Source organism: Morone saxatilis, unplaced genomic scaffold (genome assembly GCF_004916995.1).
Source record: "Morone saxatilis isolate NCDOM2014 unplaced genomic scaffold, NCSU_SB_2.0 Contig22, whole genome shotgun sequence".
NCBI lineage: Eukaryota > Metazoa > Chordata > Actinopteri > Moronidae > Morone > Morone saxatilis.
The window spans coordinates 4,452,931-4,476,005 of NW_023339785.1; the positions used below are offsets into that span (position 1 = coordinate 4,452,931).

At 41.4% G+C, this 23,075-nt stretch overlaps 1 protein-coding gene across 1 annotated transcript in view; it reads right to left on the reverse strand.

The window, feature by feature from the left end:
* Nucleotides 1-23,075, reverse strand: part of LOC118333468 (protocadherin Fat 4) — a 107,156-nt gene that overhangs the window by 23,233 nt on the left and 60,848 nt on the right. Inside the window, 5 exon segments of the mRNA XM_035669124.1 lie at nucleotides 1,368-1,548; nucleotides 13,194-13,368; nucleotides 15,300-16,222; nucleotides 18,800-19,150; nucleotides 19,926-20,187. Of these exon segments, the coding sequence (XP_035525017.1) occupies nucleotides 1,368-1,548; nucleotides 13,194-13,368; nucleotides 15,300-16,222; nucleotides 18,800-19,150; nucleotides 19,926-20,187 (1,892 nt within the window).

Here is a 23,075-nt window from a genome sequence, read left to right on the forward strand (position 1 = left end):
ATGTGCTGTGAGAATCCACACTAATATCTAAAGGTAACCAGTTCTGGTCTCCATTAAGGGCCTCGAACCCCCTGATGGGCACAACTCGTACTGTCATAGACAATTAACATCCTCATTACCCCGTTTCAGGAAACTGGAGCACACTGCGGTACCCCCCAGTGTGCAACCAGTGGGGTTACTGAGGAGAGAGGAGGGGTTGGACTTGAGTCAGTGTCCGGCTTGAGAGAGACCGACCAGAAGCTCTTACAAGCTCCCCCGTGGAGGGGGCTGTGAGTGTGAATAAGCTGTCGTCCAGCTTGAGAATCGCGGCCCAAACAATGACTTCGGGTGTTGACTAAAACTCTACACTCTGCTCCTAAACTCCTGTTAACAATTGCAACATCGGCCTGGAATTTCACAAAGCTGGTGATGAGGTAAAATGTTTCACTGAAGGCGTGAGGAAAGCCAAATCCCAGTCCTGTATGGCCCTGAAAGGGTATTTTCACACCAGGGAATCAAAGCAAACTATAACTGACCTGATTACTCACAGCGGTTACTGGAACTGTACAGAGTGACATAGATCTCCTCTGGATTGTAAAAAATGGCTTCATTAGTCTTATCCATACAAAAGATTTTATTCCTGTGTTAATCTGTCTGTAATAAAGTAAATGGAATGGAATAAAGCATCAGTGCAAATTGTCTACTGTTTCCTTCAGAAGTCCCTGGAAAAAACTAATCAATCTATGAGGTAATTTCAGTAATTTATTGGTGTGGGGTTTTTCTTTTTCTTGCTTCCTCTGTCAAACTTCTAACCCAGTCATTAAAAGTGGAGGCAGTAATGAGATCTAAACAGGAGATTTGGATGTAATTGCACTAAAAACATCCAGTTTTGCTGTGTCTATTCAGGAAATGACATCAGATCTTGAATTTAGACTATTTTAAGATTATATTTGGGGCATTTAAGGACATTTATTTGTGTATATACTTTTTGTGGTAATTATAATTATAAAACTTGTCTCTTGCAACCAATGCTTTGGCACCCGTAATGATCAGAATAATTAGATGTCACACCTATTTTTATGGATAAGTTGGATTTAAAGTGCTTTACTGCTGCAAAGGACAAAAAAAACAAACATGGAACCAGGAACCTACGGGGTCATGAACCGCAATGTTCTCAGTTCTGTTTGGAACATTTGTCTCTCCACTAACTAATAAAAGCACAAAGACATGCCACTCACAAAAAACACAGATGAGCATAACAAGGTCAAAAGAAAGCGAGAACAAACATACATTTGAAGAAATGAAGCACATCTTTTATGTTGTTTTTTTTTATAGAAAAAGGGTTATAAAAACAAAGTAAAATGGAACCAGAGAGGAGCAATGGGTACCTTATAACACCATTAATGCCAACATCTGCATCGGAGCTGTTGACCAATAGCACATCTGTCCCTGTCGGGGCGTCCTCCATGATGGTGGTGTGGAAGTTGGAGGAGGTGAAAACAGGGACGTTATCGTTCACATCGTTCACCAGAACTGTTACCGTGCCCGTTCCGCTCAGAGACGGAGAACCTGGAGATGGAGGGAGGAAAGGAAAAGAAAATAACTGTGAGTGACAATAGCAGTATGCTTTTCCTTCAGTCAGGACGCTAAAACAAAGTGAAGGAGAAACTGCCTCCATGTCCAGCACAGAAGCAACTCATTAAACTTTCCATTCACATGACAGACCTCCTTTTTGTGCCACAGCAAGCTGGTAAAGGGGACACGGTAACATGTGAGCGCCATTAAGACTCCCTTTAGATATATGGTGACTTATTGTACATGACTTGTCATTTGCAGCGAGATCCACACTGAACCAATTCATACTCCTGTGAGTGCTCAGCTGCAATATTCCTGCTGCATTTCATTCAAGCTAATTTCTCTGGCCATCGGTTTGGGTTTCCATCAGCCGCTGTACTGCCACATCAACACACACCAGCGCAGAACACATCAAAAGGGCTCGATGTCTCTGAAACCAAATCTTTCAGGCGTCCTTCCTGGGGTCTTGGACATTCATAGATTTAATTTCCACAGCGAGGTATCTATTTTAAGGTGCACGGCACTGAGCGAGTTTGTCTGTGGAATTTGAGTGAGGAGAAATGCTATTTTCAGCAAAAATCTGAGTTTTTCTCCCAAAGCGGGTGACGAAACGGGGCTCGCTGGGCCTCCGGGGGATGGATTTAAATCAATAGCAGATGAAAAATGATCCGCAATGCAGAAAAACCTCAAGAGAAAAAAAAAAATCAGACATCTGCCTTGCTCGAGTTGGCCTTTATAATCCTTCCTTAAATGGCAGGCTGAACTGCCTGATGTATATTGCAAACATAAACACGAGTTCAGCCTTGTTACTGAACGTCACAATATGGGATTTGGGGACATCTTTAAAAAGCTTGGAGGTATTTCAAGCCCTTAATGATTTGCATATGTTTACATTGTTTGGAAGGGCAGAGAGCACCTGAGGATTGAGAATAGCTGAGATCTGCAATCTGCATGAGGGACGTTTCCCACCTCTAGCATGTAGTTGTTCCCTCCTGGAGCTCTCTTCAGGAATCTATGTGAATGTGTCAACTATAATACATCCAAATAAAAACATACGCAATCCTGAGCTTGTGTCTCCTGTGCCTGTGTACTCAGCTGTTGAAAACATCAAATGCTTGAACTTGGGGGTACCGCAGGGGCCTGGATTAATAAGAGATAATAAAAAACATTTGGACGGTGGCCACCAAAACTCTCTCTTAATGCGGAGCTGTGCAAAATCAAAACATGAGGAATCTGAGAAAAGGGGGTGTTGAGGGGTGGAGGGTCATAGAAGAAAGCTCGAGGGACATGATGGCTCTATTGCTCAGCCAGTGAGGATTATCTTATAAATATGATAAAATCAGGGCAACATGCTCATTATAGTTAGTGCCAAGTCTTCTCATTTGAAAGTCAGATGAATTATTTTTCTCTCAGCAGCCTCCTGAGATGATACACAAGCACTGCTGATAAAATGACTCCTTCTGTCACCAAAAAATGGCAAAGGGAAAAAGGAACCGGAGCGTCATCGAGAACTCTTTTGCTTTTAGACACAATGTCCTGGTATGACTATAGGTTTAGATATTAGCCAAGCTAGGCTCTATGGATGGAAGTCCAGACTGAAATATCTTTAACTTTGGTACAGATATGCATGGTTCAAAGAAGGTGCATCACTCTGACTCCAGACCTTTTGCTCTATCTACCATTAAGGTTCACATTTGTGGTTTTAAGCGAAATAACTGAATGGACCCTGGTGGACGTTGCTACAGACATTGAACCAATATTATATTGAATATTGAATCAATATTGATATTGAATTGCCCTTAGATGACAAATTCAAATGACTTCCTTAACTTTAATCCAGCACCATCATCAGGCCAAAACTTAAACCAGCTTTAACTGATATTTTACACAGGGACAATGTATCAGTTAAAGGTTTAATGAAACTACAGAGAATTATAACCTGAATGCCTTCAAAGCTACCGTTTAGGGTCACTGCTCTAAAGCACTGAATCTGGCCCTAGCAGGTGGCTATTTTTTTATGAAAAGAATCTAAACAAAAAAATATAGACACAGGTGTAGAAATCCACAATTTACATACAGCATGAGCCAGCAGGGTGGGACGCAGGATTTGAACTGTCGGCCCAACAGTGTATAACCACTTCAAGTGTCCTTGAGAAAGAAACAACCTCTGCAGCTGCTGTTAAATTGCTGACACTAAACTGTGACCTCCCTGTGGGCAGAGAGGAGAAATTTCCTTACGAAGATCAACAAATTGAACACTATTGTGGGGTTTGGAGACCACCGCAGCTTCTATCAGAAGGGTAGGGGATTCCTTGCAAAATGAGATTTGAGATGGTTTACTGTAACATCACTTCACTGCCTGGCTTTATGATAATAAACAGACATTCAACCTTAAGCTCGTCATGCATCCAGGTTTTCTGGTCAGAACAGAAGTGGCTAACATGTGCGTTCAGAATAAACAGAGCCGAATTCCAGAAGCAAAATAAATGATACAAACAGGGGTAACAGTAAACAATTTTCATCCCAAAAGGGGCTCTGAAACCATACAGCACTAATCTTTAGTGACTCATTACCAAAATGAGTCATGTCCTCTGCAGTTCTAACTAAGACTTTGGGGGCTTTTTAAGGAATCCTGTGTTTATAACCAAATATAGGCAATGTTGAATTTTGAGGTGATTATGTATTTCCACCTTTACAAATATTTGTGATTAAGAGAATACTGCTTACAAACCAAATACTACAAAATCACTGCCGATTTATATGAGGACAAACAACGACAAATTTGGTGTCAAATGCAAAGAAATAACAGCGGCAGAAACACAATCCAAGCGGAAAATGTAAATTGCGGCATGCAATTTAGGTAGCATCCAGTCCATACTGTATCATCATAGGACTTTTATGTAATCAAAGGACCACAACATGTGGTTAAGTGCCCAAACAAATGTAGTCAGCAGGATTACTTAATCAACATCATACTTGATTGCGGCTTTCTAATCTGCCTTTGCATTGAGCTTGCGGTACTGCACGTTTGAGTGTGCAACCCGGCTGAATCGACATGAGTCATCGTTCAGTAGGTTGTCATGGCAACAGATTAGCGCCGCTCCTGCTCCTCCTCAACTAATCCTCTTAATTGAGGAGCGATCCAAGTCAGCAAGGTGTCTGTATCACTTTAAGTTAACCGGTGTGGAGCTGCTGCTGCCAGGCAAAGTGTGTTTGACAGTCAGCAACTAGCTAAGACTGTTGTTGATCAAAGATGTTCTGTGAAGGCTGGAGCTGCTGGGCTGATAAGTGGCTCTGGGAGCTAAGTGGGTTTGTCTACAAAAGCCATTAGCTCCTACCAAGAGACTGAGTGAATGAAGAAAATATTTGGTTTTGAACATCAAGCCAGCTGATATATTTTTCTGAGCTCAAACTGCCGTCTGCTGCACAGGGAGTGCAGTCGCTGCATTTCAATGGCATTGTTCCCCCACTAAGAGCGGAAGCAGGCTGAGCTACAAGGCTAAACCTGTGTGTGTGTGTGTGTGTGTATGTGTGTGTGTTTGTGTATGTGGAGCACACTGCCCTCCTTCCAGGCGTTTCACTTTTGCGCAGGATGTGACATCACAACCTGTTTACTGCCTCAGGACAGCAAACAACCTCCTCTGCTGCCACTTGTGTGACCTTTGACCAGCATTGCCTGTGTCACCAAACGCATCAGGGACTCTGAGGCGCAGGACACTGTTACCCCAGCTAATCCTGAGTAAGCATAGAGCAAAGAGTCCTCGACCCCCCTAAACTGCGCTCAAATACTCCCAAAGCCCCCTGATGCTCCTCTGTGCGACCCTGAACCTGTATTGACCCCGCCTTCGTTGACAAGTGTTGGTTCAAACTGAGGATTTTTAACATCTTTCTTGGTGTATCACTTCTCACAGCATCATGCGCCTCTGTGCAGCCTCAGGACGTGCCTTCTTAGCCTCCTGGGGCTCACTGATATCAAATAACCCCTGGCAGCTGTTTCTCCCCAAACCTGCTGTCCAATGTGTTAATAGTTCAGATCTATCTTGTTACATCGTGTGGGCTGACAGATTTAGTCATCAAGGAACACTATATCTTGGCAGGTATGCAAATATATGTAAATGACAGTTGTTTCAAATAGTTAAGGTCAGGGTGAGACATTCTTAAGATTCATATGATGGTGGCTGCTAAATAACGGGGTCTACACTGCAGCTGAGCATGTCGTCTGTTTCTGATGCTTAAATTTCCTCTGAATACCGTACCTGTAACTGTAAGGAAACCAAATCCAGAACAGTTTATTATGTACAAAATAGCCTCCATCCCCTTCTTCTGTTTTTTGGAGGGAGTGACTCAACAGGAGAGGAATGCTCTCCAAGAGTGTTGAGAAATGCCAGCATCTCCTCCAAACAGTCTTTGTGGAATCTGGCAAAGCGCAGGGAAGAGTGTCAGGGTCAATGATTTAGACAACCGCCGCCGAGGTGGTTGTCACCCTGCGCGCCATGGCTCAAGCCGAGGTAGGGGTGGGAGGGGCGGTGGTGGGGATATGGCAAGGAAATATGCCTAAATCTGGCAGTGCACAATCTGGCCCACCACTATACGACAAATGACATCATTTTGCCATGGAAAGAGAGCTGGTGGAAATTTGCAACGGGAAGTCAGCTGCCTACCGGTGGCTGCCATGCTCTGTGGTTAGAAAAGTATTTTTTCCATTGGCAAATCCTGTACCCAGACCCTTTATTCTTTTTCTTTCTACAGTTGGTTTGTACATTTTACACTTTTTACAAGGCTGCATACAAGCGGAGCCTGTTTTATTTGCCTGTTGTATCGGCTGACATTTCAAGGCACAACGCTAATGTCATTAGACTCCAGGAAATAAAGCCACACTGATGAATCAAAAGATACACAATTAATTAAAGAGATCACTGAACAAGATGCAAAAACACATCCAGGTCACAGCTTGCGCATGTTTGACAGGAGACAACTAGAGTGAGAATTGTTTGCTATCTTATTACCATTTAAACCTCTAATTTGAAGATCACTTGTTGGCAAAAACAGATAAGGCAATCAAGGCACTACCTCACCTCAGTCTGAAGATTGTGCTGTGAGCATAATCTTATTTCAGGGGTTAATCTTTGGTCACTTAGGAAAGCAAACTGCCATGACCTGACATTACTCTCCTGGTGATTACAGCCTCACATCATGTGTATTTCCCTCACACCGAGAAGTTATCAACATCATCGCTCAAAACCCAAGATAAACTGTGTACTTTTACATGAGCAATTCCGCTGTGGCAAGAAAATTGTTCTGGAAGCACATGCCACTCATCGCTTGCAGTCCAGGCGAGTGTATATTTGATCCAAATTCATCTTAGTTGTTATTGCACATGAGGAAATGGGGTCTGGTTCCAGAGAAGCATGCTCCCTCAATCAGCAAAGAAAATACTGGACCTTGTGGTACCATGTTTCCATGAGGTGGTTTTGCCCTAGAGAGCTGAGCTGGAGTCACTGAGCTCTGAAGTGGTATGGATACCATAAAGGATAAGTCCGAGCTAAGTCCTGGTGATAACCCTGTCTCCTAGACTGAGGGTATTCTCCATGGGAACACATCAGACTGATGGTATTCAGATAACTGTTTTCTATCCAATGAGCAGCCATTACACTATGGGATAAAGTAGAAAGACGCTGGCGTCAGTGCACCTCGTTTCACACAAAGCGACTGAATCCGTCGGGGAGCTCAAAGCGCTCTAGCCGCATGAGGATTCCTCCCTGCTTTAATTGAATCTAGAAACACCATTACCATTTAATTAAACACAGCACATTCCCTTCAGATCTGGGAACGACACAGTTGGGGCAGTGACAACCAAAACAGAGCCCTCTGTTTGATATTTCACAATAATCCCAAAGAACTTAAAGTGCTTGTTAAACTGGCGGTGGGAATGACATTCAATTCTGTCTGCTAATATTTCATTGCTGCATCTGAGCTCAGATCTAAGCGCTTTGCTTCGGTGTGGATCACGTTTGGAGAAAATGGGAGAACCCAGAATAACCCCAAAGAATCAGCATTCAAAATAACAAGCTTTCAGGACCCTGAGACTAAACTAAGGCCAGCTGACCATCTGTTGCGTCCTCTTCCGTCCTACAGATCCACAGACAGTGTTCTCTGTAAGCCTCTCAACCCAGAAAGTATTGTCTAGCATAAACATATGGCAGGGTCTAAGCACCTTATTAGTGTACATTACCACCAGACAAATAACATTAACCTCCAAGAAGGTGCCTTGGCCATACTTTCTGAACCGGAGGGGGTACAAATACATGTGTTAATGACGATTAAGCTATCTGTTTTTTGACCGCTGCAGCTGCTATGAGGGCGCACACTGCTGTGAGAGCCTTGCAGGGGGGCTGATTTGAAGGAAACAGCAGCACTCGCCTCCTGGGAAAGGCTGCGAGTTGCCCTGAGTTGCTCAGTCTAAGCCGTGCTAAGAAGCACGTTTGAGTGTCTCTGCTGGCACAAGAGATAATCTCTTCCTTCAATATATACTGCAATACTGATGTTTTATCGATAAACAGACAAACAAGGCTAAAGCTGGGATGTCCAAACAACCGGGTTCATTAAATTGGGAAGTCCAGGACAGGTTGATTTCGGAAAGACGGATGAATGTGTAAATTTATGAGACAGCCCATCTGTAGCCTGAAGCTTAAGGCTAAACGGTTAATTACGGTTTATGGACTGCGGCTAGATTGTGCTCTTAAGGGACAGCGTAAATAAAACACATCATTACTCGGGGGGGGGGGAGAACTGGCCGCCATCAAGGCAAAATTGACATTTTTCTGCCTCTGAGAACCTGTTGCTTTGCGACAAAGCTTCTTTTAATGCGACCCCGTCCGGCACCCATGAATGGCCTCGGAGGAGCTGAGTGCAGGGTGCGAGCTGTCCCACTGCACAGTTTGCCAAACATAACAGAGTAAACAGAGGTTTTCTCACAGTTAACAAGCAATAGACTGAAAGGGATATCTCAGTAGAACATTCAAAGCTGCTACCCGGTATAAGGGGGAAAGAATATATCTCTAATAATACAGCAATCTCAGAGGCATTCGTCAAATTAATGCTAAAATGTTATACAGCTCGCCAGTTATTTATGGAGTGCTGCGTCTGAATGCTTTTGCATAATTTCTTCCCCACATGTTACGGATAGGGTTTGGTGGTTTGCAGGCAGTCAAGGAAAGCATATCGACGGACACAATGTGCTGCTTTTTCTCATATTTTAGGGCCTGTGGTGAAATTTAATAAAGTGATTTGCCTTTTGTGTTTTTATTACAATGGCGCTTTTATTTGCTGTGTTGCTGAATATTTGGAAATCCCTATTTAGCAGTGCATCTGCGGACCATTTAGTGACTGTTTTCCATTTTATGGTGACACAGCAATACCAACAGATCATAAGCAGTGTGAGAGGTGGAGAACAGACACTGGCAGTATAACTTGCTCATAACACAACTCTATAATGTTCATACATGGGCCACATAAATCGGAAATATGACTTTGGGAAAGAGTGAGAGCATGCATACGTATTCACACACACACACACACACACACACACATTATGGTACCTACTGCAGGTTATTCAAATAGAAAAGTCATGAACATCTACAACTAGTTAAGATATAATTAGCTGTGCAAGAACGTGATGTGCTAACCAGGGTCCTAAGAGAAAGAAAGCAAATAAACATCATTAAAAAGTGGATCTTGCCAGGCTGAAGCACTAATCATCCAACCCACACCACCTTTTTAAACCCCCCCATTACTTACCAAAGCTATTTACACAAACATTCAAATCCAGCAATTGTTAAAGTGTAACAGGCAGTGGAAAAGAGAAAACAGGCGATAGGAAAAAACTCTGCAAGACCACATTGTTACTGCAAAGTTTTTTAAGAGCTGATCCAGAACGTTACTGCTCTGTTAAAGTTCATTTGAGGAACCTGATATTTTATTTGGCTACGTCTTGTGTTGCCACCAGACTGCAGACTGGCTGAAACCTTCAGAAATGGACCCCATTAAAGATTTATTATGGCAAGCGTTGGACAGTGATCTAGCAATGCGCCGGCCACGTTTTAACACCGCGTTATCAGTGTTCGTAGAGGACTTCATTTGCTCGTCTGTTTTCCTAATATGCCAGAGATGGATAGATGTGTGCTTAGGCTACATTTTCTTTGTTGTTCTTGTTGAGCCTGATGACGGACTGGAGATTGACAGATCATTATTATCTAACTAATCAAGTCAGGGGGGAAAAAATCTCTGGAAGACTAGAGGGTTTACAGAGCAGATTCATGGGAGCCATTTAAGAGAATAAAAGATCCGGCTTTTAAAAAGGGATGGTCATTAAAATTCTTTATCTGCTAAGCGGTTGTTTAGCCCCGCAAAACTTCCCCTCACCCACCAGCCAAAAGGCCATATACAAATAGCAGCACTATGGAGCAATGTGCTGGAGGCATGTGAAAGACATGGGATTTCTATGCGACCGTATTCGCCATAATAGGCATGGGCCAAGGGATTTACTGTGCCTTCACTTTAATAAATGTGACCAAACACAGTGCATGTCAATGCGCCCCGAGGACGCTCTCACCACCACACGCAGACTCACACACAGTCTCACACACAAATGCACAAACGCACACAAATACAAACAAAAACACAGACAAAAATCAAAGAATACGTGAGCACCACTGCCACACAAGCTAGTTCATCTCCTTGATTTAATCAAAATTTTCCATCAATTTTGGTCAATTTCAGTTTCACGGTATAGCTTACCTAAGGCTTCTCAAACTTAAATATTTTCCTTCTGATTTGATTTAAAGAACTCACCGAAACACTTGCTTCCAACATGGTCACTGATGCTAAAAAAAGAATCAATTCTTAAAAACAAATGCCATCAGTACAATCTATAACCCATATATAGAACGGATGATATCCTTATCAGAATGCATGAACACAACACATAACTTTGCACAATAGATAACCCCTGGCCTGGGGTCCCTCTTGCTTTTGACAACTTCATATTTAAAAGGAGGCGGTCCCATATTAGTACACTAACATAAACAAAGCCTCTGGCAACACTATTTTCACAGAAAAAGTTAAATGCAGTATCTTCACATGGTGTAAACTCACTGTGTTTATTAAAACTGAAGAAAAGAGGATTGTTTAGAGAACGGAAAGAATGCTATCAAACTTTTTGGCATCAATAAAAGACTAATCAGCTGCAAAATCCTACACCTGACCAGCTGCCAGATGCATAAAAATATGTTTTCTTCAACCACAGATGCCCACTTCAAGCTATTCCATAAACACGGAGTGGCAAAGTTTTTTTTTTACTGTGTGGCTCTGCTGCAAATCTTATTGTTTCACATTCTTTCATGGGGGCATAACTTGTACGTTGCTAAGCAGTGGCTTACAAATCTGATTTGCCTGCAGCTGATCCCAGATGTTGGCTCAGGTTTAAGATCAGCCTCAGACCCTGCAGCCCCCAATGTCTCCAGCTATCTGTGCAACTAGTTAACTCAGAAATGCTGCAAACAACTTTCCATAAACAAGGAAGACAGAGAAGAAGAAAAAAAAAAGAAATATCCCAGGTCTGATCTTTAAGTTTCCTCTCTACAAGACTCCTTGTAAAACACCTTTAAGCAGCTTGTATGGAGGCCACATTTTGGGGGGCTGTGCTCAGATTTTCAAATAATGGCAGACGTTTGCCAAATTCTGCTGATCTCCTGAGCCAGAACCCATTATGGGAACCGGCACCCAGTGAGCTCTTTTGTTTCCATCCATTTCATGACAGATTTCAGAGCAGAAACTCTGCAGTTAATGAGTTTACCTTCACTGAAATGACTGAAAATATCCGAGGGTGGGGGGTGGACCACTATAGCACAATGCACAGGCCTGAATACGTGGAAGTCAGATCATAGTTCATTCACAGAAAACGGTTTAAAACTTGAAACTTTAAGCACATTTGTCTGATCATAAGTCATGTTACCACAAAATTATCTCTTTCTCTCATGATGAAGTGTTTGCAGGGCACAGTGGCTGCTGCAGGACTCTGATTTGGCTTTCATATAAATACCAAATATGACAATGCAACATTTTTTTGAGAAACAGCAGAAGTCCTTGTCTGGAAGAGTAATACTTGTGTGATAAATCCTCTTGCGTCTTTTTTTCTCTCTCTTTGTTTTGGAGTAGAACTGGTCAAATACGGCAGTGCAGGAAGATAAAGGCAGTCGCTAACATGTTAAGATGAATGTCTGTGGTTGAAAATGGGTCATGGTAGACAGCAGAGTCGGAGACATGTCTGCACCATCCACCTTCAACATTTCCTGCCAGATAGCGCCTGGGAGAACCATTTCCCCCCACTGTCTCAGCCGAGGCCTCAAAAATGTGAGAAAATGCTTCTGGGTAATTTGGCCTGTACTATGATTATGGGGTTTTTGATATTTTGATATTCTACCCCAAATCCCTCACTCTGCCTCTTGTATTGTACTGAAACGTCCTGTCAAAATATTTTGGAATTGTTGTCAGGACTCTAAATATGGACTCCTTGTGAAACGTACAAAACGGGATCAAATCCTAATTAGTATGTTCGCTTGTTGGGCAACTTTGTCCATGTGGCACAAACCTCTGAACACTATGTGAAGCAAGAAAAAAAAGCACAAAGGAGAAATATACTTTTTTTGTTACTTCGACTTGATTGTCTGACAATGTGTTGCGCAGATTTGAAAAAGAAACCTAAAATGTCACAATCTCTCCCACAAGGATGCAAATGATCTACTGACTAGGTAATGGATACAGCAATCAGAAGTGTGTTTATGTAGACGTATCTAACATTTTTCAAAAACACTCTCTGCAACATTGTTCCAATTCTCACCAAAGCCTGTGCACAGTCAAAAATACACAGCGTTATGAACGGTCACATGGTCAGTCCAGGAATGAAACAGAACCACCCTCAGACCATGACGGCCGTGCCAGAGCAGCTCGGGGAAACATATACTTAACTGGGATACCATGTGATTTGGCTTCAATGGGGATACGCATGTACTCCTTTAACTGCACATTAACTGGCCTCTATGCAATAACAAGTTAACCTTTTATCTGGCTATAACAAGCTCTACCGCCGTATCCAAATAAACAGAGGATGCTGTTCAATCGAACCCGCTGAAAGGACTTCTGGGGAATAGGTTGAAAAAAAACACCCACCATTTTGCCATCTAAAAACTCCTGAATGTTTAGGTTATTGTGCCACACAAAAAGAGCCCTGTGCACACTATGAAATCAAAATGCTGTTTGTTGACATTGCTGTTAGTTTATGAAAATAGTCTTTTTCAGCTCGGTTTGCCGGCTGATTACAAAATATGTTTCTAGCTTTGCTAAAATTCAACAATGTCCGTGTAAGGACATATTACACGGTGCTCAGTCCTCTCCAGATACACCAGATCACGGATGATAAAGTTTAACACGTTGAATGTGGTATGAGCTCAGACATAAACAACTGATTTTGGAAGACTATAAACTGAAACAGAATACTGCAAGGCCAGCAGAAAATCATCTTTCAAACATTTCAAGATGCTATCAGCTGCCCTCGCAGCTCAAAACCTCCACTGCGGTCTTACCTGAGTCAGTGGCAGTAATCAGCAGGATGTATTTGCCCTGAGCCTCGCGGTCCAGAGTCTGGGTCAGGCTCAGCTGGCCGCTGGATGACAGGCTGAATGCGCCCTCATCATTCCCACCGCCAAGCATGTAGCTCAGCTGGCCGTTGGCACTTTGGTCGTCGTCTCTGGCAACAACCTGGAAAAAACACAGAAACAAGATTTTTAGGAGATTCGGGGGATCAAACTTGTTGTACAAGAAATGTGTTTTTAATTTCCAGCAGAAAAAAGCCAGTTTGTGTAGAATAAATAGAAGAACTGGAGAGTCAGAGGGAGCTGTAATAACATGGCAGCAGTGGTGGAAAGTAACTAAGTACATTTACTCAAGTGTTTCAATTTTATGCTACTGTGTTCCTACATTTCAGGAGGAATGTTTACTTTTTACCCAACTACATGTCTTTGGTAGCTTTAGTTAAAAGTTACTTTACAGATGAAGATTTTAAAAACCTATACTGAGCATACAATGCATTGTTATACAGCACATTAAACCCGTTAAAATAGACTCTCCTTTTATATAATTTTTTATATAATAATTATTACATTATTATATTTATGCATTAAGGTGTAAACAACTTGTTAATGTTGCAGCTTGTCATGGTAAGGCTATTTTAACAACTGGGTTGGGTAATTAAATCTATACAAACAAATCATATATTTTAGTTGTTGATCATATGTTTTATGTGTAAAACTTGCCTCACTTACTACCTCAGAATGAGATTTAAGTGCAGGTCTTGAGTCTATATACTTTGGTATGTTTCATCACTGGAGACAAACTTATATAAATAAACTTGACATTTCAGTTGGATTAGGTGAACAGTGATCTCCTCAATCTAAAATTCAAAGTCTAGCATATCAGTAGTTTTACAGTTGTTTTGGACCCTGGAACGCTTTTTTGTGGAAATATCTTGCAAGAAAAATGTTCAGTTCAGACATCCAAATATAGCTGGGAGTAACCCAGTATAACCACCATCCTCAACGAGTCTTTCCACTGAAGCAGCTGAGGGTTAATTACCATCACGGTGCTCAGCGGCACCATGAAGGTAATTGTTGAGGGAAGGAAGATCATTACTTCAATTTGTCTAATCAGTCTTACCCAGGGAACCCACAAAAAGGAAAAGAAAAAAGTCACAAATGCCTCTACTCGAGGCTGCTGTAAAGGATTAAAGCTGCAGTAGGTAACCTTTATGAAAATAACTTTTTGTCATTGTTGCTGAAACTCACTATATCCTGACAGTAGTTACATGAGACAGGTCATCTGTGAAAAAAGCAGGATGTATTTCCTCTGAAATCCATGAAAAAAAAAAAATATTTTCATTACTTATTACCTACTGCAGCTTTAAGGACAGAGATTTATTTAATGGTTTCTGAATATGTAAATAGATGTCAGATTTTTCCCCTCACACTGTAGCATTAAACTGCCACACTTCACTGGTGTGTCCAAATGCATTGTGGGTTCCCTAGCCCTCCCTGCCATGCATACCACAGACAGACATAGTCAGGTTAGCATACAGATGTGTGTTCTTGTGTGGCAAAACCCACCATGTCTGGACCCCTTCCCACCACATAACTGTACCCTCATTTCCTCACAAGGTACACAAGCGAAAGAAAATGGAAATGCGCCGTCACTGGAAATCAGGCCTTGCCCTCCATTTTTTCTATATGGCTCATTTAGTCATTAGGTTGGTTGGGATTCTAATTGCCTTGTCATGCAATTTAGCCCAGTTTCATATTTCAGTGAAATCCTATAAAGCCCTAATTGTGCAGAGCAAATTGCAGTCATATATTATTTCTTTATCATTTCAGTCAGATATTTGTCATGGCATTTAGCAAAATAAGACCACCGTGGTAAGTGGTTTAGTGCACTGATACTGCTCACATACCTCCACTTATTAAGTTAGTATTACTGCAAATTTGGTTATAGCATTATCTTATTTAAGGTCTTAGAACTCTCATTTAAAACACTGCCTTCTTTTCACTTAGGAAGTCCTGTCTGTGAATGTTAATGACGTCCTAACTGCTTAAATTTCAGTGAATGTCTTGACAAGAGAAAAAAAAAAAAAACATACTGACCTGCAGAATGTTTTTTGGTAGATTCTCCAAGTTCTCCTGAACATTGACAGTGTAAGGAGAGAGCTCGAACACAGGTGAGCAGTCATTGACATCCAACAACACAATGTTGACTGTTGCACGGTCCACCCTGGGGCTGCTGCCTCGGTCCGCCGCTTGGACCACCAGTGAATAGGATGAGCGTGCCTCACGGTCCAGCTGCTTGGCCACTGAAATCACCCCTGTTACCAAATCAATCCTGAAATCCGAGTTGGTGTTGCCTCCTGAGATAGAAAATCTGATCTGCCCATTGGTGCCCTCATCTGCATCACTGGCGAACACCTGGATCACATCTGTCCCAGTCAAGGTGTTCTCCTCGATCTCAATGTCGTAGATGTTCTGCGAGAAGCTTGGCGTGTTGTCGTTGACATCCAGAACCATCATAGTCACGTCCATTGTTGAAGACAGAGGGGGTTCGCCTTTATCTGTGGCTAAGACCGTAAGGGTGTAGTTGGAAAGCTCCTCGCGGTCGAGTTCCCCGACCAACCTGACGTCTCCATCGATTGTACCGATGCTGAACTTGTTACCGAATGGTCCTCTGAGGGAGTACTCGATGTAGCTGTTGGGTCCACTGTCAGCGTCTGTGGCCTGGGCAGTGAACACCACCGTGTCCACCGGCGTGTTCTCCTGGATGTAGGTCATCTTCTGAGAGGTGAAAGTTGGCGAGCAGTCGTTGACGTCCAGAAGAATGACCGACACCTGGGCAATGCTGGTGAAGCGGGTCATGGGTGGTGGAGCCAGGTCATTGACTGTGACTACCAGGTTGTAGAACGACTGGGTTTCTCTGTCCAAGGCCTTCTTAGTTTGGAGGACTCCTTCCTTGGTGATCACAAAGTGGCCCTGGGGATCACCGGATGCAATTTTGTACTGGAGCTGGGCATTTTGGCCTGGAAAACATACCAAAAACAATAAGTAATTTTATGGTGACCTTTTAAAGCTATACTAGGTAACAGCACATGTCTATAAATGCCAATGAGATGTAACAAATTTAAAATTTTGATCTTCAGCACCTACAAATTCTGTAAACTGCAGTGCTGCAACTTGATTATTTTCATTATGGACTAATCTGCTGATAATATTCTTGATTGATCTGTTAGCAGGTCTGTCTAAAAATTTCAGAAAATAGCTAAAAATGTCACAAATGAATGTTTGTGACATCTTCAAAAGTCTTGTTTTGTCTGAAAACCAAGCAGCTTTCCATTTACTATCATGTATGAAAAAGAAAAGGATAAAATCCTCAGACTTTAGAGAAATAATCCAGCAGAAGTTTGGCGTTTGTGCTTGAAATTTACAAAAAACTATTAATTTGATTAACATAATAGCTGCCATTTTCTGTCCATTAACTTGTCAACATTGTTGGACCTCTAGTAAATGGCTAAGGTGCTTGATACCAAAATAAACTGATCAACAACAAAATAGACAAAAGGTCTACTCTCTGAGATTCTAAACTAGGTTTGTATTTTACTCCCAAGATTAAATGTATTACTTTCCCAAAGTGGCGATTTAACCAAACCCAGTGCCGAACTTCAATTTGGGCAAATAGGAAGAATCTGTGGTGCAGCATAAATTAAGTGGGATGCTGTCTCTTGTTACAGTTCTTATTCTGTATCAGGCTGAGAGTTTAGGGGGTATTTCTAACAGAAAATCTTATCAAGCGACAGTCACAGTGCCAAAAGGAACTATTCTGTCCAGGGAACTATTTTAGTATAACCTTGTATTCAAGAAATAACCAGATAACAAACAGACAGTACGGTCAAGTACAGATCAATGTTGATATTTCTGACTAGTATCCATTGTTCCAGTTGTGATTGTTAAATATTCTTTACGTGTCTGAATCAGGTACTTATATGCGTTATCAACATCCATTTCCACAAATTGTGCATGTGCAACAGCTGGAGCTCTTGCTGCTACTCTTGTCCTCCAAGTTGACGATCCATTCATGTAGCATGACAGATTGCTATCAAAAGAGAAACACCACAGCAAACCACTTCCGAAACTGATAGTGCGGTTGAGAAACTACAATGTGACGGAGTGGATGGATGCAGTAAACTATCTAACCTTGAAATCTTGCTTAATCCGCGGCACTCCCCTGGAACTGGGGGTTAAAATGAACTCAAATTGAGCGTCTGTAATTCAACTCAACAGGGTATTCATGTGGAAAGCGCCGGCACCTTCCCACACTCCAGCGTGTATTTACAGTACACAAGTAATCCCTTATCAAAAGCTTCAGTGCTACTTCCATCCGAGTTTAGGCTACGCCGTCTGGAGACAAAGTCTGGGGGTCGAGGGTCAGGGCTTAGGATGTGCTAACAATGGCGGTGTTTTATTTTGACAGAGGAAAGCGGCAACTATATATCTGAGAGGACGACGCGGTCAGATTATGTGGACAGCGGAGAAAGAAGCCAGACTCTGGTTGAGAACTCGGCAGCGTATTTCCCAGGAATGTAGGTCACAATAACCACATTAGGCCTGGGTGAAGCGGTAATTACAGCAGAGGAGAGTAGCGGTGGTTGTTCAAATACCACACGGCACTTCACAGACACGAAACCCACCACCTGAGACGCAGAAATAACTCAAGCCACTTAATCATATGGTGAAGATGTATTTCATCAAATCATTCATGCACGACGCAAAATAAAAATGAAAAATAAAATGTAGGTTGGAGAGCTTCTGTGTAACCAACTGTCATAACAAAATGACAGGCCTGCATTAAATTAAGCTGCTATGGCTAGCTCACACTTGATTTATACAGTATAAAAGTACATTAAAGCTTAAAGCATCCTCACAGATCTACTTTCTTTGGAATAACTTGATTTAACTAGTATTTCACCATAATTTAAAATATTGGTCTCCTGACATATTTATCTTGTACTAATATAAATCTATCTTGATTTGGCAGTATTGCAAAATGTTTCTAAATATAATATATTGTTAAAAAAACATTTCTTATTGGTGGTAAAATCCCCAGAAAAGTAATCTGAAATCTTGCATAGTGTCACATCAGTGCCAAAATTGCTGTTTGTGGTTTTGTTTCAGATTTTTGTCTGGCAAGTGATTGTCAACTAACCTTACAATTAAATAAAAATATGATAATAACAATGTAAATATAATGAAACTTGTGAATGGATTAACTACATGCGTTTCAGCAGGTTCTTTTATGATAAAATACAATTTTTACTGAAATGATACTAATGATTCAAGTTTCATAGATTTTTGTTGAATATATGTTCTTGTCTTAGTTTCCAGTTAAGTTTGGTGTTCAATATGTGTTGTTATCATGTAACTATGGCTACTGTCGTCTATGAAAACAACTTATTGTTCAACAGTATCCTGCCAAATATTTAGGAATCCCTGCCAAAAACATTTGTAACAATATTGATATCAGCATCGACCTAAAAAAATATATTTAAAGTATTTGTCTTTATTTGATTCCACCTCCCATGTGATTTCCCACATGTACATACCATCATCAGCATCACTGGCTCCGACAGTGACAATACTGGATCCAGGTGGTAGACTCTCTGAGACAGACGTGCTGTACACGCTGGTGTTGAAGATCGGAGGGTTGTCGTTCACATCCAGGACGTTGAAATACACTCTGACCGTGCTCGCCTGCCCCCCTCCGTCCTGAGCCTTCGCTGTCAGAATATAGTACTGCTGAGTCTCGTAGTCCAGCGAACGCGTCACGTTGAAAACCCCCGTCACTGGGTTCAGGAGGAAAGTCTCGTCCTCGTCCTCGTCCTCCAGCGAGTAGGTGACCTCTCCGTTCACCCCTGAGTCAGAGTCGCTGGCCAGGATCGCCGCCACAATGGAGCCTGAGAGAGTCAGATGGGTTGTAACACAGAGGCGAGAAGTTAGACTTTACTGCCCTATAGAACAAAATGACTTTAATATATCTGCAGGGGGTTATTAGGGGTTGCTTATTAATACCAGTGACTCAGTGATCATTCAGCCAGTTGCTAAAATAACAGACTCACTTGGCCTGTACTGTTTTGGAACCAAAACTCCATTGGTGTTTAAACTGATGACCTAAGGATAATGATAACACTAAAAATGGGCAAACAGCTCATTATGAAGTGGATTTATTAGTACTTATGATCATATATCTTAATTAAAACCTCATTGTACATTCTTCTTTCATTTCCACACTTGTTTGTCTCTTCCTTGTGACTGAAGCAGTGAGAGCGATGAAGGAGCTGTGCCAGACAGTTGTCAGTGTTGTTGTAAATCCTGCTGGTTGCTGATAGATTTCCATATAAATCAAATATCAGTTACTGTCCCTTTGACCTATTAAACTCTTAATTTCCCCCTTAAGGAAGATACAGGGGATTTTGGAGAGCTACAACAGTCATATAAAAATGTAAAAAAAAAAAAATGTACAAAGAAAAAAAAAAAAGTATGAACTGCTACAAAGAAGCTGCTCCTAATAATTTGAGGCTCTTGATGACATTAACAGAGCTGTTCAGTCTAAGGGCTTTTACAGAGGACAAACATTGCCCGTGTGAGTCTACAATCCTCTATATTCTATATTCATTTTTGTGTGTTTCAATTTACAACTCAATGCTTCATTGAGCAGCACTAAGACCTTACCTGGGGCCATGTCTTCGGGGATATCAAACGAATACGTAACACGGGAGAACTTGGGCATGTGGTCGTTGACGTCCTTGACGGTGATGTTAAGCCTCATGTCAGACGACTGCTTTCCATCGTCTGCACGCACCAGAAGGGAGTATTTTGAACGCCGTTCCCGATCCAGCTTCTTGGTGGCGATCAGATCACCGGATTCAGGGTCTATCCGAAAGCTGTCATCTGCCCCGCTGATGATGGTGTACGTCACAAGAGCATTGGGACCCTGAAGGGAACACAGAGCATTTTCTATTATAGGTTGCAACTTTAAATTAAATAAAATAAAATTAAATTTAATTAAATCTACATGTTTACGGCACAAAACCATACATTAAACATTAAGCAGAATTCCAAAGTCAACATTCTTGTTTACATGCTCCTTGTTTCAAATTGACTGAGCTTGTCTCAGGCAGCAAATTTTAAGTCAACATTTGCTGGCTATGTTTCATAGAACATTGATCCAACTCCAACCCAGGGCTTAGGTCGAAAAAGCGGCCAAAAGGTTAGATGTACTTTGCTGAACTTTGTGAGTTCTCAGGCCACAAGAGGAAGAGCATCATGATTACAAGCATCAAAGCAACTCTAGCTGGTAGGAAATCTGATTGTTAAGCACACATGTTAGCGTGTCACGGATTAGGCCAGATTTCAAACTACCTAATTATCTAGCATGAATGAAAGCCTTCATGTTGACTTCTTCACAGAGATAAATGATTGTGGTTTCAAAAACACCATGCAATAGATCACAAATCATGTTCAGGTTCAGGTTATACCCAGCCGACCTAAGCAAACATCAGACTAAACTCCAAACTTTATGAATATCTTAAAATTTTTGTTTTTCCTGGTGAAACACAAACTCTAAAATAAAAACTATAAGTAAAAAGAGAGAAAACTTCTATCTTATTAAGTCATTAAAGTCTATTCTTAAGCCCTAAATGTCTTGTTTTCTTTTAAAAGGTGAAGAAAATCTATCAGTGCAGTACGACAATTTCAAGCTGTATCCCAATATCAACTTATTTGCAGAAATTTAAAAAAATTGTGAGTATCCTGAAAGAAAAGATAATAAGGTAAATATAACAACAATCTAACAATATAACAAAATAACGACATGAAATTAATTTAAAAAATGTATTTGAATAGGACAAAGCATCATAAAATTTTAGTTTTAGCACTTAAGGAGACAAAACAAATACTTAATTTAATGGAGGCACTGAAGTAACACCTCATTTAACCTCTGTCAAAAACAACTTTTATAAAGCTTAAATCACATCTATAATAAAATATATAATTTGTTAAGGTTGTCAAGAAGAGGTCAGGTCACACCACACACAGAAAAAGAAAGGCAGAAGCTGAATGCCTCTCTAGTGAGAGTTGCTCTCAGTCTTTGAACTTTTGGGGGCTATAGTGTTCCTCTATAAATGCAACTAATAGATCCCCTGTTACCTTGGACAAGTACAAGCACCATGACACATGTGATAGCTATAGCAAGAGGCTTTGGAATAGGAGAGGAGGACTGAATGCGATATGACAACTGAATGAGCCTGACGACAGAGCTTGACATTTATATTTGTGCCGGGGACAATAAGAGATCAGACAACTGTCTCTCGCTGTGTCTTCTGCCAAAAAGAAAAAGCAACATCAAAAAGCTACTGCTATTCAGTGAGATGAAGCTCTGGTTACAGCTGGTTAAGAGCTAAGCTAAAAGAGACTCTTTCAGCTATGTCTGATGTTTGTGTGATGCTTTTTGATCCTGCCAGGACAATGGAACAGCTTATATAGCGAGAAGCTGCATTAAGCTATTGCTGTATCTGCATATTGACACATTTACTGCCTTGGTAGACAATGGCGCTCACATGACAAACTATATTTTACATAAACTGTGTGCATGCAGCAATGTTGAAGGGTAACATTAGCTGCTGGCAAGAGTTAGCTGTGGGTTGTGATACAAAGAGGCACGCTGTCTCCTGCCTCTCACTTAATCTGTAGCTTTCAGCCATGTACTTGCTGAGTACGTAAGTTACAAATTCAACTCTTCCTGAACAATTAAGTGCTTTTCTGTGGGAACACAAGTGCTATTTTTAGGACATTAGCATAAAGGATACACTTTTCTTAGTTCCCTGCTGCCGTGCAGCTTGTTGCTAGTTCTTCTTCTGTAAAAAGCCTAAGTCAATATTTTTTACATTAATACTAGGAAATAATATGTGTAATGTGAAAGGGGTTGCTCGTAGTAACAAACCCACAGAAAAGTGTTTCCGTTCTCATAGTTTTTAGCCATAGCAGGCAGCAAAAAGCTCCGATAAACTCACTGTGTGGCCCCTGTCCAGCACCACACTAGTTAGCGACTACCTTGTGAAAATTGTGATAAGCTAGTTAAAGATAATTATTTCCTTTAGGCGTTGGTGGAGACCAACACAGAGCTAAAAAGATGCTTCTCTTGCCTAGTTAATGCTAACGTTAGCCTGTGCCCGTTGGATATGCAAATTAGCAACTCTTTGCTAACAATGAGGTGATGAAATGTCAAACTTTTGTTTACAGCTTGTTTCCACTGCCCTTAAGTTGCTAAAAAACCTGTTAATGTAGGTTTAAATTCACCATTAGTGTGTGCAGCTGCATTGACCCAACATTATTTTATGCCAAGGCGTCCTTTTTCAAAAGTGACCACAATGTCTGAAATGGAAAACATCAAATGTATTAATACAGGTATTGCAGGTTTATATAACGTCTGATAGCGTAGAGTGCAGTGGGTGATAAAAACATACTTATTTCAGTATTCTACTCATTTTGACGATGGAACAGACCAGAATAAGAATACCTTCTGTCTGTCACAACACACTAAATATCTTTCCCCTCTATCTTTAGCAGACTTTGTGCATAAACGTTAATGCATCAACAAGTCTGGACATGGCGGTCGCTCGCCAAAAGCTTCAGACTGAGTCAATATCGCAAGGCCAAGTTCATGACTTGCTCTTATCTCTTTCCCGTGGCCTGTTTTTATGACGGATAAAACCTCTGTCGTCTTGACCCAGTCGCTCATTGCATTACCAGAGAACCGGTCAGAGATCCAGGCCCAGTAAAAAATGAGGGAGACGAGGAGGATGGAGTGAGGTTTTGCTCATC